Source organism: Guillardia theta (assembly GCF_000315625.1).
Source record: "Guillardia theta CCMP2712 unplaced genomic scaffold GUITHscaffold_77, whole genome shotgun sequence".
NCBI classification, from domain to species: domain Eukaryota; class Cryptophyceae; order Pyrenomonadales; family Geminigeraceae; genus Guillardia; species Guillardia theta.
The window spans coordinates 169931-188322 of NW_005434597.1; the positions used below are offsets into that span (position 1 = coordinate 169931).

At 53.7% G+C, this 18392-nt stretch overlaps 6 protein-coding genes across 6 annotated transcripts in view; 3 read left to right on the top strand and 3 right to left on the bottom strand.

The window, feature by feature from the left end:
* Nucleotides 1-3474: 3474 nt before the first annotated feature.
* On the top strand, nucleotides 3475-4590 carry GUITHDRAFT_154483 (hypothetical protein). The gene has a single exon (XM_005826141.1). The coding sequence runs from the start codon at nucleotides 3906-3908 to the stop codon at nucleotides 4533-4535; it is 630 nt and encodes a 209-aa protein (XP_005826198.1). The 5' UTR covers nucleotides 3475-3905; the 3' UTR covers nucleotides 4536-4590.
* A 654-nt stretch (nucleotides 4591-5244) lies between these two features.
* On the bottom strand, nucleotides 5245-5790 carry GUITHDRAFT_53651 (hypothetical protein; the record flags this gene model as incomplete). The annotated part of the gene is made up of 1 exon (XM_005826142.1): nucleotides 5245-5790. A coding segment is annotated over one exon (546 nt), but the record flags the coding sequence as incomplete, so codon positions are not given.
* A 1028-nt stretch (nucleotides 5791-6818) lies between these two features.
* Nucleotides 6819-11185, bottom strand: GUITHDRAFT_143629 (hypothetical protein; the record flags this gene model as incomplete). Its single annotated transcript, XM_005826143.1, has 6 exons — nucleotides 6819-8042; nucleotides 8087-9592; nucleotides 9664-9724; nucleotides 9768-10426; nucleotides 10474-10620; nucleotides 10673-11185. 6 exons carry the CDS (start codon nucleotides 11183-11185, stop codon nucleotides 6819-6821), a joined length of 4110 nt encoding a protein of 1369 aa, XP_005826200.1.
* Nucleotides 11186-11775: 590 nt separating this feature from the next.
* On the top strand, nucleotides 11776-15027 carry GUITHDRAFT_143630 (hypothetical protein; the record flags this gene model as incomplete). Its single annotated transcript, XM_005826144.1, has 6 exons — nucleotides 11776-12068; nucleotides 12116-12209; nucleotides 12259-12336; nucleotides 12390-14641; nucleotides 14683-14801; nucleotides 14846-15027. The coding sequence occupies 6 exons, from the start codon at nucleotides 11776-11778 to the stop codon at nucleotides 15025-15027; spliced, it is 3018 nt and encodes a 1005-aa protein (XP_005826201.1).
* Nucleotides 15028-15129: 102 nt separating this feature from the next.
* Nucleotides 15130-17065, bottom strand: GUITHDRAFT_114657 (hypothetical protein; the record flags this gene model as incomplete). The annotated part of the gene is made up of 13 exons (XM_005826145.1): nucleotides 15130-15194; nucleotides 15314-15375; nucleotides 15516-15640; nucleotides 15707-15764; nucleotides 15808-15851; nucleotides 15906-15944; nucleotides 15994-16041; nucleotides 16089-16170; nucleotides 16314-16528; nucleotides 16570-16617; nucleotides 16672-16727; nucleotides 16782-16939; nucleotides 16989-17065. The coding sequence occupies 13 exons, from the start codon at nucleotides 17063-17065 to the stop codon at nucleotides 15130-15132; spliced, it is 1077 nt and encodes a 358-aa protein (XP_005826202.1).
* Nucleotides 17066-17897: 832 nt separating this feature from the next.
* The window catches only part of GUITHDRAFT_76514 (dehydrodolichyl diphosphate synthase), a gene marked incomplete at both ends in the record, with an annotated part of 2272 nt that continues 1777 nt past the window's right edge, over nucleotides 17898-18392 (top strand). Inside the window, 3 exons of the mRNA XM_005826146.1 lie at nucleotides 17898-18052; nucleotides 18085-18166; nucleotides 18209-18253. Of these exons, the coding sequence (XP_005826203.1) occupies nucleotides 17898-18052; nucleotides 18085-18166; nucleotides 18209-18253 (282 nt within the window). The remainder of the gene's footprint in view (nucleotides 18053-18084; nucleotides 18167-18208; nucleotides 18254-18392) is intronic.

Consider the following 18392-nt stretch of genomic DNA (forward strand, 5'->3'; position numbering starts at 1 on the left):
TTCATCTTGAAATCTCAGAGGAATGCAAATACGTGGGGTTATCTTCTGATTGCCTCACCCTGTTCGACTTGGATTCGCAGATTAGCTTCGGCTCTGGAAGTAAATGTCTCATGGATAATGCTCATACCTTGACAGTCTACCTCGGCTTGGATTCTTCCATTTTGCCTGGACACAAGGGAAAGCTGTTCGAATATTTGCCACCTATTGCAGACCTGGATGTTGTACAAGTTCCTATTGACTTCGTGGTGACCACAGAAGGTGTTGTCCTGCCGCCTGTTGGAGAGTTGTGGGGTTCTACTGTCATAGGACCGAATGACATGGCATCCATTGGTTTTGTCGGCCCTTCAATGCGCATTCTTCAGTATGAATGGAGGTTCATACCATCATTCAACACTAGTAGTAGCTCACTGCAAGCAACGTTCAACACTTTAATTGGAATTCATGAGTCGACGCTATCAGTGCCAGCATTTCTCCTTGGATCAGCATTAGAATACATCTTTGAGTTACGAGTGACAAACTTTCATAACAGAAGCAGTTTGTTCCGACATTCTTTGCGTGTCGTTCCGCTGTTTTTTCCAAGTTTAATTTTGCAGTATCCTTCAATAGCTCAAAATTCAACGAAAGTTGATGTGATCGCAAAGTCATCATGTCAGGGATATAGCTGTATCTTACAGACCCAGAAGTTGAACTCAATGTCGTTTGTTGTGGAGGAACTTCTGTACCCAATGCACAAGAAATTCTTCTACTCCAATGAAACACTGACATTTCCTTCAGACGGTTCAATTGCCAATGAGTACAGGATCAAACAAGGAGGGCTGTTCACAATTGATTGGTCTCATTTCGGTTCTATCGATCTCAAACAAGAGGGTGCAAGTGTGCTGCCTCGGAACTTTGTTAGAAATGGGTATCCGGTGCTAGTCGATGGCAATGGTACTCTGATTCGACTGGAGCTTTGGTATAAATTTGATCTTGCAACTGGCATGGTCAATGACTCCAGTGGAAATGATTTCAATGCATCGCTTAGTTACGGCATGAAATATTCAACTCAAGGAATCAAAGGAACGAATTCTGCCATCTTCCAGACTTCGTTGGATTCGTCTTTGCAAATTTCGATTGACTTGGATCTTCAGCAAAATGTGGGTTACTCCATTGCTGTTTGGATCATGTTCACAGTAAAGTCTGGGAGAAACAGTGTAGCAATCAACTTCGGGAATGAAGCTGGGACTAGCAGGTTCATCATTGGCAGGTATGAAGACTCTCAGTACCTCATCTTCGGGCTGTTCTCGGGAAACCGATCCGTGCTGAACCTTACTTCCTTTCCGGGGATAGATGACCAGTGGCATCACTACGTTTTGTCCCTTCTCCCCGGAGCAGAACCCTCAGGAAACAACTCCGTGACATTATGGATAGATGGGAACGAATATTTCACCTCTCGGACGGTCCCCGAATATGTCAACTTACTTTCAGGTTCCCCAAGGACGTGGTTCCTAGGCAAGCCTGCACGGTGGACTGACATGTCGTTTGACGGACAAATGGACGACTTGCGTTTGTATAGGCAGCCATTGACCAACTCGCAAGTGAATATACTCTTCTACGGGAACTTGTATCATCTCCGCTACTTCTACACAAACCAATCAAACATTGTTGTCAGCAATATTGGAATCTCTCGCCTTCCTGGTTCCACTGTAGATCAAGAATCATTCCTTGCTTCACTTTCGTCTTCAATCGCTACATCTAGGATAGAGTTCAACTCCACTAGCTCACAATTCGCAGTGAACAGCTCAAGAATTGCCACGAATCTCAGCTACAGTGCTGAAAGTTATGACTTTCAAGTAGGAATAAGCCGAGCATACTCGCCCTTGTCCTTTCAGCTACCGGGAAAGATCCGAGTACTGCCAGCAGATGCCCATGCAATCATCCGTGTTGACAAGCCATTGGCTACATCAAAGCATATCATCTTGAACGGCTCACTTTCATATGATTCTCAAACGGGTCCGAGCTCTGTTGATTACAATCTCGAATGGAAATGCTTTGAACAATTCTCAAAGTGTCTATTCATGAACGCTCCTTATTCTGGAGCAGTTTTGAACATATCAACGTTGGCTTTACAACCTAATACACGATATGAATTCGAGTTGCGCGTCAGTACTTCTGATGGCAGAGAATCAAGTTGCTTCGTCGAAATTCTTGCTGACAGCAATCGCGGTTTGCAATTCTTCACGATCAGCCGAGTGAATTTGAGTGAAGTGTGGGATCGATTCGAAGGCAACGTGAGCATCATTCTTGTCGACTCTCAACATCCCGTGCTGAGCCTCAAGGAAGTAGGATACTTCCCTCCTCTACACGAGATGGCCAACTTGATCTCCTTTTCATCATTGCAGGCCAACATCGCTTCATTCAAGCTGCCTTTCATCGACGGATATCAAATACAGGTGAAACCTATGAGGTATCGACTTCCCGGACTCCTTACTTCTCTACTTTTCCTTGATAAATCTCTTACTCAATTGCGACGAGGTGTGTGCAACATTTATGAGGATTCATTCTATATTTCAAACCTCACCGTCCCTGTTTCTGGCATTGCTGTCGAATGCTCTTCTTTCTATTCCCGAGACGTGCCTTTGACCTACAAGTTTGCCGCTGATCTGAATGGAAAGCAAATGAGCTTCTTGCGCACCTTCGAACCCACTTTGGTGTGGTACATCTTTCCTTCAGGAAATCTGCAAATGACTGTCACTGTACAAGATTCCAAGGGTGCAATCCAGCAAGTGAAAACAAACCGTGTAGCAATCAATGGCTCAAGAACTTTGATAGACATCTCTAGCTACTCAAGCACATTCATTATGGACTTTTGGCTGGTCTCACAGGATTATCAATCTACATTACAATACATCTTTGTCGCATGCATTCAAGGGTTGAACTCTGATTCTCTAACAGTCGTGTTACAGTCTTTGAAAGGAATTGCTGGCGTCCTCATTCAGTCCAATTCCTTTGATCTTGCAGTGTTGGAAGCACTGAATCTTGTTATTGAAACTCAACAAGCATTTGGGATGATTCACTACCAACTTCTTTTAGACTTGTTAAAGGGAATTTCATATTCTTCTGTGTTGGGCGGTGTTATCACGTTTCAAAATGCTGAGTTGGTGGGAAACATCAGTTCTCAACTTGTTCGACTTAGTCAAAAATCTGCTCAGAATCCTGACATTCAGAAATATATTTTGAATGCTGCCATTTTGTTCTTGCAAACTTGCTTCTCCGTGTTAAATTACAGTGATTTAGTCATGAGTCCATTGTGTAGTTACAGCCCCACAGTCACGACTTGTGTGAGGAATTTGTTTTTTCAAAGCGATTCAGTGATAGACATTGCGCAAGACCAAAAAGCCTCCATCACGCTGACACAGGAGGTGAACGCGTTCCTGGTCTTCAATTACTTGCCCAACACACAAGGCATGCCAGGATCCATCGTGTCAGGGTTGCTTACGTTGTCTCTCGTTGACGACAAGGTTACAGGCGCCTGCTCCACCTCTCCTTGTTACTTCGAGCTTGAACTACCAGCCGATGTCTCGCACCTCCCGCCCTCTATGCAGGATCAGTTCTTTGCTGGTACAGGAGCTGTCTGCGGCACTTGGAACAAGGCAACGGGAGGTGCTTCTTCCAGCAACTGCAATCTCATCTCAACGACGAGAAGTTTGAACATGTGGGGTGAAAGCACGGGCTACGGTACAGTCAAGTGCATGTGCCGCCTCCAGGATGGAACATTTGCTGCTATCATAAACGCCTCGCATACTAAATTTGTTGCTCCGTCGCCCATATCCAACGATGTCTACATGTTGCATTCGGGCAGCAATCTTGCTGTCGACTTGTTCGTTCAGTCCGTGGGGATTCCAATCATTCACGTGATGGACAACATGGCGCAGGTTGCAATCTCTCCCGAGAAATCCGTCGTTGTGAAAGACTGTGGGTGCTCGTTGTATCAATTCAGGTACACAAACTTTCAGTTAAAGACTCAGAATTTTTCTCTAGCCTTCTACCTGATCGATGGCAATGCCACCAGGGAAACCATCTCGCTCTTCGTGCAAGTTCTCTTCTGCCAGGATGTACTTCTCCCCGGGCAGAACGTGATCGACTTGGCGCAGAGACACCACTTAGATTGGCAAGCTCTTCTTACCCTCAACTCTGAGATCCTGAACCCCAAAGAGATTTATTTACAGCCACCACGAAGGCTGTGGACCTGCTCAGAAACTTTGCAAGACTGGGGCCACTGTAAGCTCGAAGGGCTCACGGGGTTTGCCATCTTGCGCATAGGAAAGATCCACCGCATCCATGCTGAGAGACTGCTAGGAGTCATTCACAGCTACCGAGCCTCGTTCACACAAATTGTGAAGAATAACGTTGGTCGTCTTGGCATCAGTAAGAACATCACAGACTTCTCATCGTATGAATCAATGGTTTTGAATTCAACAATTGCCAACAACATAGCACCTGAAGGTGAAGAAGTTTGTATCGTCTCTGACTTATCAGATGTTTGTTACGTTTAGCTTTGGATAAAAGTTGTTGTTTCGGTGTTCGTGAATAAAAGCTAAATCAACCCAAGTCGTCAGCAGGTGCTACTCTGTCGCTTAATCATACTTTCATGCTACTCTGTCGCTTAATCATACTTTCAATATCAAACAAGTGATCTAATTCATAATCATCCGAATAGAGCATTGGTAGTCTACACGTTTAGAGATACACTGTTGTAAATGACAAAGTTTAAGTTAATACTTGACACCCAAACTACAACTGCGCACAACTTCCTTGTCTACAAATCTAAATCCATGAGAAATCTTCACGTTGACCGCACTTCTTGCAACTCCTCGAAGCAAGACTGATCGCATTCATCTATTGAGCTCCCTTCCTACGCTTCACATTAGCTTCTGCAGTCTCCACTGAGCGCTCTTCAGGCGCCCGAGCTTCGGAGGGAGGAGGAGCAGGTGTAGCCTCAGTGGAAGATGCGGCTTGCTCAGGTTTGACTGAGGAGGGAGGAGGAGGGGCTGTCTTGTCATCTGCAGAACTTTGTCCGGGTCGAGTGCCTTCTACTTTGCCCTCTCGATTGGACGACTGACCAGCAGCTGAAACTTGAGGTTCTGCGGTAGATGAAGGATCCGACCGGACTGGTTCTGAAGAAGGGCCAGGAGCAGTGACAGTGGCCGACGTAAGAGTAGACTCTGATGCTTCTGCCACACTGGCAGCACTGGCACCTTCAGCTGCTGTCGAAGAACCACACTCCTTGCATGCTGTGCGCACCTTCCCATGCTGACAGATACTGGAGCCTCCACAATCTTTGCAACGGTTTCGTTCCTTCCCATGCTGGCAGATGCTGTTGCCTCCGCACTCCTTGCATCTTGAACGAATCCGACGATGTGGACAGATGCTGGAACCTCCACACTCCTTGCACCTTGCACGCTCCCTTCCATGATTACACAAGCTTGAGCCACCGCACTCCTTACACAGCGAACGTCTTTTGTTGTGCTTGCAGATACTTGATCCGCCACAGTCTTTACAAGAAGCTCGCTGTCTGTTATGCTGGCATATGCTCGTGCCCCCACATTCCTTGCATAGCGAGCGTCGCTTTGAGTGTTTGCAAATGCTGGACCCTCCACAGATCTTGCATTGAGAGCGCCTTCTATTGTGTTCGCAAAGACTGGAACCTCCACATTCTCTACACCTTGAGCGTCGTTTACCATGCGTACATATGCTTGATCCTCCGCAATCTTTGCAACGTGCACGAATCCTCCCGTGTTCACAGACAGACAGCTGTTTCTTCCGCGGCTTTCCTTTGCCGTCCACATCCATCTCAGAAGATCCCTCTTGGTTTCCTTGCACACTCTTGGCATTTGGGGATGCTATCGTAAGGATGTCCGCCACAGTATCGGGTACCTGATCCTCTTTTACGTTCATGGCGGCAGCGGCGGGAGTGGCGGCGGTGCTGGGAGGAGCATTAGCCCCCTGCGAAGCAGCTGACGGCAAAGTTGTCTGCAAAGCAGGTGCGGAGCAATCAACCGTCTTGGGAGGGTCTGTCTGAACCTTGTTGTCCATCTCCACCTGCATAGCGCTTTGCCCAGCGAGTATGGAAGTGCAAAGTCCTAGAAAGCCCTTCACACCAACCCTTGTTGTTTATGTGATTGAATACCGTCCTCTCGCTCCTCGCTCCTCGCTCTCGCTCCTCGCTCCTCGCTCCTCGTTCTCTTACTTATATCCTCCTCTCTTCCTACTTCCTCCTCCTCCTCCTCCTCCTCTGCCTCTCTCCGTCTAGTCTGCTGCCCTGCCTGGTCTACCCGGTCCTCGGCGACGTATGCTTCCTCTCCGCCAAGGTAGAACGATTGCCCGTTATAAATTCACCCACCAGATTCAGCGTTTTCATAAATCAGTATAAACCAGGGGTACATGAATACATTATATTATACGCATGTTTCTGTCACAGTTACTTACTAAATACTTAACTATAGCTTTAGAAATGCTAATTTGTTTATTAATTTTCAAATTTTAGTATTCTATTTTCTATTTCATGTTTCATTTTGAACCATGCTGCCAAATTCTCAATTTTTCTTTTTTGGATCTCTTGTCGCGGTGTTCGCTTGGCAACCAGACGGAGGGGTCGGTATGAGGGTCTAGGTGGTTTTAGGATCTTTATTGGACAGCTCCTAGGATGCTGTATGTGTCTATGGCTGGGTCCTAGGATAGGTCTAGGAAAGTACCATGGAAGGAGCTGGTCCCTTGCAATACGTTACATCTACGTTACATATCTGTTGCATCCGGCGGCGGGTCGCCCGGCCGCGCGCTCAAGGCTCCGAGGCCTGGGAGTCAGTGGAAGACTCAACCGACTCGGCATCGGAGACTTCGGGGGCCGTCAGGGTAGGAGGCGGCAGATGCTTCCTCCTAGTCGCCACGGAGAGTCGAGTCGCGGGCTCCGATTGCTCCGAGCTCGTCTCAGAGCCAACCGACTCCGCGATGCTCCCCCCGGCGTCGTCCTCGATGCCATCGCCATGCTCGAGCAAGGGTCTCCTTCTGCCTCGCACGGGAGGAGGCGAGTCATGAGGGGAGGAAGATGAGGAGGAAGCGTCCTCGCACTCCTCCATCTCCTCCTGCTGCTCTGCAACATGTATCTTGCGAAAGGTTGTCCCTTGTTCTCTCCTCCCGCGCTCCTGCTCATCTTGACGCCGGACAGCAGAAGCTCTCTCCTCACGCCGTCGCAAGCGACCTTTCAGCGCAGTCTGGATCGTCTTGGCTGCTTCCTGTTGGCGCGTGACCCCCCTGACAAAGACTCGCCTGCCCTCCTGTTGGTGAGTTGCCGTGACCTCCATCCTCCTCACGAGCCGGAGGGTGCCAGGAAGCTGAGCAGAGTCGGGGAGACTGCTCTGCACTAGCCGACCGAGGAGAGAGGAGAGCATCGAGGCATCGCGTTTGTCTGCTTGGCGTAGGTCTGGCAAGAAGGTGAGGGAGACTACGACAGCTGAGCTGGTGGTCAGCTGCGGCTGGGAGGAGAGGGAGAGATCGGGGCAGAGGAGAGCTTCTTCTTCAAGGACGGCTGAGTCAGGCGCCTTTTGAAAGAGATGAATTTGATCCTTCGCCCTGCTCCAGTCACTTGCCTTGTCTTCCCCGAGCCCCTGGAGGGCCTGTGAGATCTGAGTTAGCAGCAGCGGTGGAGCTTGTTTGACGTGCTTGACCGCTACTCGCTCCCTGCCAGCACTGACTGCGCGCGCGACGTCTGCGGTCAGGGATGCGATGAAGTCAGCGAGAGGCTGAGGAGGAAGAGGAGCGGGGAGGTTCCGGTGCATGACCAGCTTCCCGTCCTCTACAGCCACCTCGTCGAGGATGAGGAGGACAGGAGACGGCGAAAGCTTCTTCATGCACTGGGACTGCCTCTGACAGATCCTCCAGACGCTAACGACCTTTCCTCGCTCATCGTCGATGTGCAGGTAGAAGTTTCGACTTGGTGGACTGAGCATCTTCATCGTCACCTTCATCTTCTCTTCCGTCTCTGTCACTTCACACCTCCCCACGACCTGATAGTTTGTCACGCTCATTGCACAGGAAAAAACATGGAGACCTCTTCCGAGACATGTACAACCGGGTTCGGCGGAAACTGTTCGCTCGACGAGCAAGCTTTCTTGTCAAGCTCCAACAGCAAGTCGTCTTTGGAAGAGATGTCTGCATCATGCTGGAAGAAAGAGCAGACATCGAATATCCATTGCTCTCGGATCTTGTTCGCGTCATGGGGATCAAGAACGCACGTCAGGAACTGCATGTCGGAAGTCTTCAACATGTCATGTCTCTTCTTCATCATCTTCACCGTCTTACAACGTTGAGCACCTGCAGCTCCGATGGCCTCCCACCTCCCACCGACCCAACGGACAGTTTCACACGACAGCATAAGAGCATTGCTTTCACTGTCTCTTTCCTTGCCCCCCAGAGACATGACAACACGGTAGCAGACAAGAGAAGGAGACTGATTTCCCCACCTTGTTCCCGGCACTATCATCTCATGCAGACTCCTATGCTCCTCTCCCTGCAGCCACATCCGGCAAAAGTCCTTGAGGTAGACACGAATCAGACATGTGGGGACAGGCCTGACGAAATTGACGAGAACCCCAAACTCTTGCGACCGAGCGAGTCCATGAGCTGACGACTTGAAGTTGGTGACTACCAGCCTCCTCGTCCCCTCCATCTCCTCACAAGGCCTCAGCAGCACGAGCAGCACGCTCGCCTCCCCCTGCTCAGGCACCAGGACCCTCACACGGCACCTCGACTCGACCACCAGCCTCTGCTCTTGCCGAGCCCGGCACATCCTCTCATCCTCCACATCGAAGGAACAGAACTCCGAGTGCTCGTCCTCGAAGCTCACCACGAACCACCCTTCCTCCCTCCCCCTGTTAGCAACCTTATGCTCCACCTGCTTTCTCCTCACCCCGCACGGCACCATCACCACCTTGTCCTCCTCCTTCCACCGCCCCTGACTATCAAGCAGCCCCCGCCGGTTCAGCTCCAGCTGGACCCGAGCAAAGGAGTCACCAGTTGGCTTTTGGAGCTCGGCACTCCTTCTGCTGGCAACCAGCAGGAGTCTCCTCCTCGCCCGCTGCTTCTTCTGCCATTCGTCCTCCTCCATAGAGCAGATCAGCTCTTGTAACTTGGGGTAAGACACGACCTTGAGAGAATGCTTGACAGAGCGGATTATGTCACGATTTGCGCTCATCTTCTTCTTGGCAGCTGAGACCAGCTCGTCCTCCCCCTCCCCTGTCTCCTTCTGCCTTCTCTTGTCATCCTTGCGCTCCATGTCCAGCCTGAAGGTCGCAAGGGAGCGCTGACTCGTCACGTTGAGCTTCGCCGGATTGACCTTCTTGGCTCGCAGCATCTCGCATGCCGAGACGAACTCCCTCCACTCGCTGCAGCTCTTGATCGCCGAGCGTACGAGGGAGAGGCTGGCAGCCTGTCTCCTCTCCGACGAGATCAGTCGGACAGAGCAGAAGGAGACGAATCGATGGAGCTCTACCCCCGCAGACGAGTTGCCGCACATCGACCTCCACAGCGCGAACATGGACGACGGAGCGAAGTCGACCTGAGCCAAGATGAGCAGGAGACAGAATGAATTCGTCCATGCACAACTCAAGCATCTCATCGGGGTACAACCTGTAGGAACTTGAGCACGTTCTCCAACCCGTGCAGGTCAAGCACACCAACGGCGGCAAACCTGTCGATGACGGTCAGCCATGGACCAGCTCCTCCTCCTTCACCTCTTGAAGAGACTCTGAGCAGGGATGAACGTGTGCAGACTTTGACCGCACATGGCGAAGAGAAGGGCGCGGCAGAGGCGGGTCAGAGCACCTCGAGCAGCGTCGTCTACCTCATCTAGATCCTCCATCATCTGCTCCCCCAACATCCTCAGTTGCAACGAGTAACGACGATCGTAGAAGAGCCGCTGGAGGTCGACAGACATCGTTCGATCTGAACCATCAGCTTCTTGCCCCATCGCCATCGCCTGTCTGAAGGACCTGACAGCAGCTTGCAAGTGAGATTCATCAAGGCTGAGACATCGGAGGATCAGGCTGAATCTCTCTGCCGACAGCTCCACTTCGCTCCATCTGCGCTTCGACTTCCCAACTTCCGTTGAGTTGCGGAAAGACGCGAAATCTCTCAGTTCGTCCAAGATTTTCTCTTTGCAGCACATCATCAACGCAAAGACCTCGCTCGCCTCCTGTAAGGCGTCTTGGTCGTCGCCCTTCCTCGTCTCTTCCTCCTGCTCATTCACGTTGGCTGTCTTGCCGCCATCACCAGGCCCTTGGCTGCGGTTCCTTAGCGGCGATGCAGGAGTCAACTCCAAACTTTCTTTGGTCGGTATTCCGCTCGACAAAACTCGCAGTGCGATGGCTCCTCCTTTGTTCCAGCCCTGAACCTACAACGCGCTTGTGAGACGCCAGCACCATCACCTCCAACCCCCACCTGCACTTGTTTGCTGCTGCTGCAAGCGACTTGTGGGAGGGAGTTTGCAGTGTTGTCCTCTCCCAGCGGGGGAAGAAACGGCGAGACGAGAGGAGCGAACACGTGTCTGTGTCCCTCCCGGAAGATGCCTCTCAATGGGATTTCTATCTGCAGAAGTTCCAGTCGTCAGCAGCAGCAGACGCTATCGACTCGCTCAGACCGTTCCGATGCTGAACTTGGTCTCCGCATCCCACACGTCGACCAGGAGGGGATGCTGGTACACCAGGCCCAGGAATTCCGACCTCAGCAACGCCCCGCACTCGCTCAACATCAGCACGAACTCAAGAACCTGACCTTCTCCTCCTTCACTGTACAGCTCGCGCATGTCGTCGATGTCTCCGCTCGTCTTGATACTGAGGGATGCAGGTTTCGACACGAACCCCAGGTACTCCGCCGTGAAAACAAACTTATCGGGGATCGCAGTCACAAGGCTACTATCGTGAGACTCTTGGCTTCTCCTCTTCACTGGCAGCTGAACTGATACGAGCTCGACGACGATCCTCCACCCAGCACACTCTTGCTCACTATCCGGGGTTCCAACAGGTCCCGCTCCTCGTCCTGCCATGGTCGCCATTACTTGGGTGCCTTGGTCAAGCACCCAGTGGGGGCTCAGCAGTCGACTCAGGGCTGCTGAGCTAGGAGACTTCCTCAGCAAGTGACTTCCTCTGATCATGCTCGCTGACATCCGATTCGACTGCAGGAAGCGACTGAAGGCAAGTCGATCTGTTCCACAAGACCTTACAAACTTGTCGTTATCACCTTAATCACCTTCACTTTCATCCCATGTCCTCCTCATCCTTCGTCTTCATCCCAACATCGTCAGATCGTGATCTCCGCTCATGCTCTTGTTCATGCGCATATATACAGCTCACTGCAACATATTGTTGCTCGCACCATCGGGGAAACTTTCGAACCTGCCATGATCGATATGGTTCCTACCCCACCCCCTCTTGTTCACACTACCCCATCTTTATTCATAAATGTCGATATAAATCCCCAAGTGGGTACTACCCCCTTCACCCACCAGCACCTTGGGACACCATTCCTCCACATGGCAATGAAGCAGCCGCATCCTCGTCAGGACACGTGAAGGGGAGGGCGAGGAGGCAGGATGGAGGCGACAGAGGCGAGGGGAGGAGGGAGAGAAGAGAGGTGAGCAGCAGGCAGAGATGTGATGAGGACGAAGATGTCAGCTCAGAGACAGCCGAGGAGGTAGCGGGAGGGGTGAAGCAGTGACAGCGGCAACGGCGCGCTTCCGTACCTATGAAGTACAAGAGGACAGTTTCCTGGGCTCCGAACAGCGAGAGGTACTTTGCTCAGCTGTCAGTCCCATACGACAAGGTAGGAGGAACACTCCTGCACTTGTTCGAGTCGGTCGAGAAGCCAGCGACACCGTACTCAACGATCCGCCCGGCATGTCGATCGGTTTTCACTGAGCTGGACTCAGCCATAGTCACCTGCTTCGAATGGTTCCCCACTTCCTCGCTCCCCCTGTGCTTTGCCGCAGGAACGTCAACGGGGAAGGTCGTTGTCTCGTCCTTCGAATGCTTCGACAAGTAAAGCTTCTACTCTCGCGACAGCCCCGCTAACTGAGTCCTTGCAGGGAGCCGAGCGCCCCGTTGAGCATCGTACTGCATCGAGCGCAAGACAATCAGAATGGAAGGACGTGCAGCAGTTTGTCGTGGAATCCCATCAAGGTGATCCTGAGCAACATACAGGGGAGAAGAGTAACGGGTGTCTTCGCAGGAGAACCTGGTCCTGTCTGCCGCCAGTGGGGGCAAGCAGAAGGGAAACACGAGCGTTCATCTATGGGACATCAGCCAAGTACTGCTCTTCTCTTCCACTCGTTGAGCTCGACGGTGACGCCTGACGTGCAGACTGAAAGTCGACACTCCCTCTCTCAGTTCCTCGCTCCGGGCGAGAGTGGGGAGTCGAGCCATCAGGACGGCCATTCCAACGTTTCGAGCGTGTCGGAGGAGCTCAAAGATTTCAAACTGAGAGACAGGATCGCAGTCGTGAACAAAGAGACGCAGTCGTATGTTCAGGACGAGAGCTGCTACAGTCTCTCCTGGGTGTACGGGAACGGGGAAATTGCAGTGGCCGGCTGCTCCAGGTCGTTGAGGATCCTTGACATCAGGAAGCCGCAGGATGAGGTTTACAAGATCAAGACTCCCGTGCAGCTGCTGTCCATGGATCCTCTCTTCGAAACCAGAGTCGTCACCTACTCAGGGGATCAGACCGACTCTTTCCTGCGCGTCTGGGACCTCCGCAAGTTCAGTCAGCCTATCATGCACCTGAGCGCTGCCTCTCAGGTCCGCAGCCTCTCCTGGGCTCCATCCCGCGCGGGAGTCTTGTCGGCTCTGATGGGCAGCTCGTCGGAGAGTTACATCCTCCACTGGCTCCTCCGCAGCAACGAAGAATTCCTGGAGCTGATGAGCCAGGAGGAGCTCGCGCAATCCAGCTCCTCCCGATCGAGGAACCCCGCCGGGAGCAGCGCGCAAGGGGACGCCCTATGGGTGAGGAGGATGGACGTGGGAGGGGATGATGTGGTGAGCTACTCGTGGCATCCTCACCATCCCGGCCGGATCTTGACGTTGGGAGCTGACGACTCTCATCGAGACTTCGTCGTACATCACAGCGCGAGCTTGTCCTTCTCTCCTAACGGCCCTCTAGCCTTGTCCTCTGACCACATCTTGGCCGAGACTGGTCTGAGCGAGGGTAGTGTCCATATCGGTGACGGCAATGGCGACATCTGTGACGTGATGAGGGAGCGAGCGATCCGGGGGTACATGCTAGATCCGGACAAGAACTTTGACATCAGCTGCAAGATGGGATTCCAGGACGTAGCAAGAGCATGGCAGCTAGTGGCTCGTATGATGGTGAAGGATGTTGCTGGAGACCCGCAGGTGGGGTCAGCCACCATCGAGGGGCAGGGAGGCCACAAGGGCCAACCTCGAGATCTCATGTTCGGCATCGCCCAAGTCCTCGGCGCCCTTCCCAAAGGGAAGAGGATCGAAAAGACCATGCTGCGATCTACCAGGGATCGAGGCGCCGGTAGAGCGACCGGCTCGACGCAGCGGGCGCAGGAGGATCAGACGAAGGAGTCCAAGTCGTCGGGAGAGTCAGCAGGTTCTGCGAGTGACCTCACGTTCGCGGTCTATCTCTCCGACGCCCGCCTTCGCATCCTCAAAGTCTGTGACTACGACTTTGGGACTGGCTATGACGACGACGGTGACTTTGCGGGCAGCGAAGTTTTGGAGAAGAAGGTGACGCACATGCTGAGGAAGCAGCTCTTCGATCAGGCTGCCTTCACGAGGCTCCTCCAGGTGGACCTCAGCTCAGCCCTCGAATGTCTCCACAAAGGAGCAGCTTTCTCCTCCTCTTCCTCTGAGGCCCTTGCGGCGAGCTACAGCATGGCAGCGATGTCCATGGCAGGCTCGATCCATCCGCAGTGCCCGGTGTGGAAGCGAAGCTATCTGCAGATGATGGACTCGTGCAAGTCGCCTTATCTGCGAGCTTGCTTCCAGATCCTCGTCAAGGACTATGAGAGTATCCTTCGGAGCGAGCAGATCTCCGTCAGCGACAGGATCGCCTTCGCCGCTCGCTTCCTCAGCGATGAGGAGCTGGTGAGTGCGATCCAGCGAATGATCGAGGTCAAGGTGTCGACGGGTCAGCTCGACGGGCTGGTGCTGACGGGGCTGACCAAGGAGGCGATCCCTCTGCTCAACAAGTTCGTCGAGAACACGGCCGACCTCCAGACGGCTTCCCTCCTCCTCTGCTGCTTCTCCGCAGACGCTCTGCAGGAGGGCAGCAGCAAAGAACCGCGACAGGGCGCGGGGAACAGCAGCATGCCCGTGTGGGAGCTCTGGCTCGAGGAATACCGTGACCTGCTCGACCGTTGGCAGCTGTGGGAAGTTCGTGCTGTCCTCGACATCGCCATAGCAGATCGCGTGCTGGTCGCCAGGAAGCCCCCAGCTGAAGTCCACATCGCATGCTCGTCATGCGGCATGCCCATCACGCTCGCGCTCAAGGAGACCTCGCAAGCCAACGGAGGGAGTCGACAGGCTCTGGATGCGAACGAGCACAACTCTCCGACTGTCTGCAGGAGCTGTTCAGCAGAGCTCCCGAGGTGCGAGCAGCCCCAGCTGACGTCCAACTGACGTCCTGCAGGTGTTGCCTGTGCCTGATGCCTATGGGGTGCTCCAACGTGCCGCTGAGCTCAGCTGAGGCGGACTTCCCCCGGCTCCTTCAGGTCATCTCCGAGACCCCGACGGCGTCCTCCAGCTCAGGTGAGGAGAGGCGAGGAGTGATGGAGCTGCAGACTGACGGGAAGGCCCAGAGGTCTGCCGACCCCTCTACAGCAGGGCCGAGCTCGACAGCTGGTTCGCCTGGTGCGCTCAGTGCCAACATGGCGGGCACGTCGCGCATCTCCGCGAGTGGTTTCGACTTCACCGCGAGTGTCCCGTGTCGGGCTGCCAGTGTCTCTGCCTCTCCTACTCCGACTATAGAGCTTGACCCATTCATTCCTCCTCAACTTCCACCTTTGCTATCCTCACTTCATCCTCGTACAACCTCCCCTTCCTGACCCCTAAAATTCAACCGCTATCGTCCTCCTCCTCAGTAATTCCGCATGATCTCCGCCATGGGCTTGCGGTCAACGATCCCGTACTTGCGCAGAACGTCTGCGTGCAGCGTCAGCGAGATACAGAGGAAGGCAAGGGAGAGGACGGGGGCGAGAAAGGTGGGAAAGGGGGGCGGCAAGTGGGGGGGGGGGGGGGAGGAGGGAGGAAAAGGAATTGACCAGCCACGTCATCGAAGTGGTTTGATTCCGCCCACCACAAGGGACTTCTGAGGTTGGGGGACCTGAAGATGAATATGAGTGGACGCACAAGCTCTTCTCCCCCTCCTCCTCTCCCCCTCCTCCTCTCTTCGTCCTCTCCCTTGCCTTCCCCTCCGCTTCCTCTTCTTCCATTTCTGAAGCATTTCCCCTCCTCCCTCCTTACCTCGAATACACGTCTGCATTCAACGCCAGGAGCGTCTCTACCATCTTCAGATTCCCCGCCCTCGCCGCCATGTTCAGGGCGTCCCACCGATAGCAGCAGCGTGCGTTGACGTCCGCTCCTCGCTCCTGCTGTCGGTGAGGAAGGCAACAGCGAGGGAGAGGAGGAGGCAGAGGAGGAAGGTTACACGTTACCACAAGTTTCTTCACGATCGGGATGCAGTTATGTTCGATAGCCCAGTGGATAGCAGTTCTGAAATGAGGTGAGACGGAAGCAGCAACAACTCTCGTCCCACCTGTTGTCCGAAGTTCGGAGGTTCATGTCAGCGCCGAGGTCCGCCTGCAGGACGAGGACTCAGGGACGGAACGAGCTCACGAGCTCTTCGTGACGAACCAGGCAGTCAATCATCGTCACTGCCATCTCCGGGTGCTCCTGCATGCTCAGCCGTTACCCCCGGCGCTTCCACGACGTCACAGCCTACCGACTTGGCGCACCAGTGTATGGCTCCTTCGTTCCATTCGAAGGGCACCTTGTAACCCAGACAGTCAGATAGCGGAGGCAGGGAACGGAGGCAACCTTGTCCTGGTACAGCATGTCAGCTTGAGATCCGTTCACCAGAGCAACCCTCGCGTTCACGTCCGCCCCGAGCTCGTGCAGCCTGGCAGAGATTCAGGACGCTGGGGCATAAAACTTCCTTTCCTTCCTCCTCCCTCCCTCCTCTTCCATCTTCCTCCAGCATCTGCTCCTACTCCTTCTCAATACCCTCCGCCTCCTCCTCCTCCTCCTCCTGCTCCTGCTCACTTTTTGACCACACCCAGATGCCCCCGATCGGCTGCAATGTGGAGCGGAGTCCATCCCTCTCCGTCGTGAGCCTCCACTCTTGCCCCGCCTTGCCGCACGAGCGTCTCCACAACCTCCACGTGCCCCATCCCAGCAGCCGCGTGGAGGAGCGGGAAGGTTCCAGCCAGACCAGCCATGGAGGAAGCGTTCGCGCCCTGCTGGAGGAGTTTCTCGACCTGCAGGAGCTGAGGGAGGAAGAGAAGAGAGATGAGAGGACCTGACGGGCGTCGCCTGCTACCGCTGACTCCCACAGCTCCTGATCGATCTATAGAAGGGGCAGGGGTCAAGGAGGCGACGAGACGAGCGGGTGAACTTGTACCGCATTCAGCCACTGCTTGTGAAGCTCGTCAGCGTCAAGCTTTCCCTGTTCGACGGCTTTCAAGGAGAACGCAGGTCAGTCAAGCATCAGACAGGCACATGAGGTGGTACCGAACATGTAATCCAAGTAGTGCTTGGTCCTGTTGGGATCGTTGATGTAATCGTCCAATTCTTCCTCTTTGTGCTCAGGTTCTTCTTCTTCGGGTATGTCCCAAGGCAGTCGGAGTCTGCTGCAGTCGCTGCAGTACTCTGCTTCCTCCACGTAATCCCTGACCCCTCCCCGCAAGCGAAGTCCTATGTGGGCAGGGCTACAGGAACCCTTGAAATTGGACGAAGTTGGCGCTGCGCAGCCGATGTGCCGAGGCGATTGTAGCCATGAGAGGAGGACGAGGCATGGAAGAATTCTCGAGCAGCTCGACCTCAACATCGTTGATAATCGTTGGATCCTCAAAACATTCACTTCTTCCCTTGTTCTTTCTCTTCCGCTCTCAACCTCCAAGAATTCCGTACCGATCCCTCTCTTTGCGCTCTTTCACTCTTTTTCTACTGGGATCTCCCCCTGTCTGTCCCAGTCCCTGTATGCTTGCCAGGTCTGCCTCTTTCTCGCGCACCCCCCCATCAGCTCCTCCTCTCCTCCCCTTTTTGCTCGTTCTCTCCTTTCCTTCTCCTGATCTTCGTTCTCCTCCTCTTTCTCCTCCTGTCCTGTCCTGTCCTGTCCTGTCCTGTCCTGTCCTGTCCTGTCCTGTCCTCTCCTGTCCTGTCCTCTTCTCCTCGGACTCAAAGGGGCTTCATCGGTGGCTTCATCGGAGCGAGCAACGTCGTTACATACCCGTTACAGTCCATCCTGCCCTATGGTGGAGGCCGTGGGAGAATGGAGGGAGGGGAGGAGGAAGGAGAAGAGGGAGGAGAGGAGGAGGAGGAAGGAAACGAGTAGAATGAGCTCGCAATGAGCGAATCGAATGGCAGGAGGGAGGATAGAGATGAGGAGGGGGGGGGGGGGGGGGGGTGGACAAGGGCAGCAGCAGGGGAGGACGAGGACGAGGACGAGGAGGAAGATAGACCTTAGACAACTGCTCCAGCGGGAAGGGGAGGGGAGTGTAGGAACAAGGTGGAAGGATCAAGTGCAGATAGCTCTGCCCCGTGTCTTCTCCGTGCTGCTCATGCTGAGATGATAGGAACCTAGTCAAGTTCGACGCACATGCCGGAACGTGAAGGTGGGAGGAGATGATGAAGAAGGGGGTCGTGAGATGGTCCAAACGTCTCGCTCGCTTCCTCGTGTCTCGTGTGCTGCGTTGCGGTCCCATCCCGAAGCATGTCGCCTTCATCATGGACGGGAATCGAAGGTCTGGAGGTTCGAGGAGGATGAAGAGGTTGAGTGAAGGGTCAGGTGGGCGGAGAGGAGGAGGATGATGAGGCAAGAAGGGCATGCGTATGGCTTCCTGCAGCTCAAAGAATGCTTGAAATGGTGCCTGGACCTGGGAATCAAAGTCGTCACGGTGAGAGAGCTGTAAGTTGACGAGCGATGACGATTTGATCAGGTTTATGCTTTCAGCTTGGAAAACTTCAAGCGGTCAGCTGTTGAGGTGCGGAGGAGGATAATGGAGAGAAGGGGGAAGATTAAAGGAGAGAGGATGAGAGGATGAGAGGAGAGAGGACGAGAGGACGAGAGGAGGGGGAAAGAAGGGCGGGGGGGAGGGGAGGGGAGAGGAGAGAGAGAGAGAG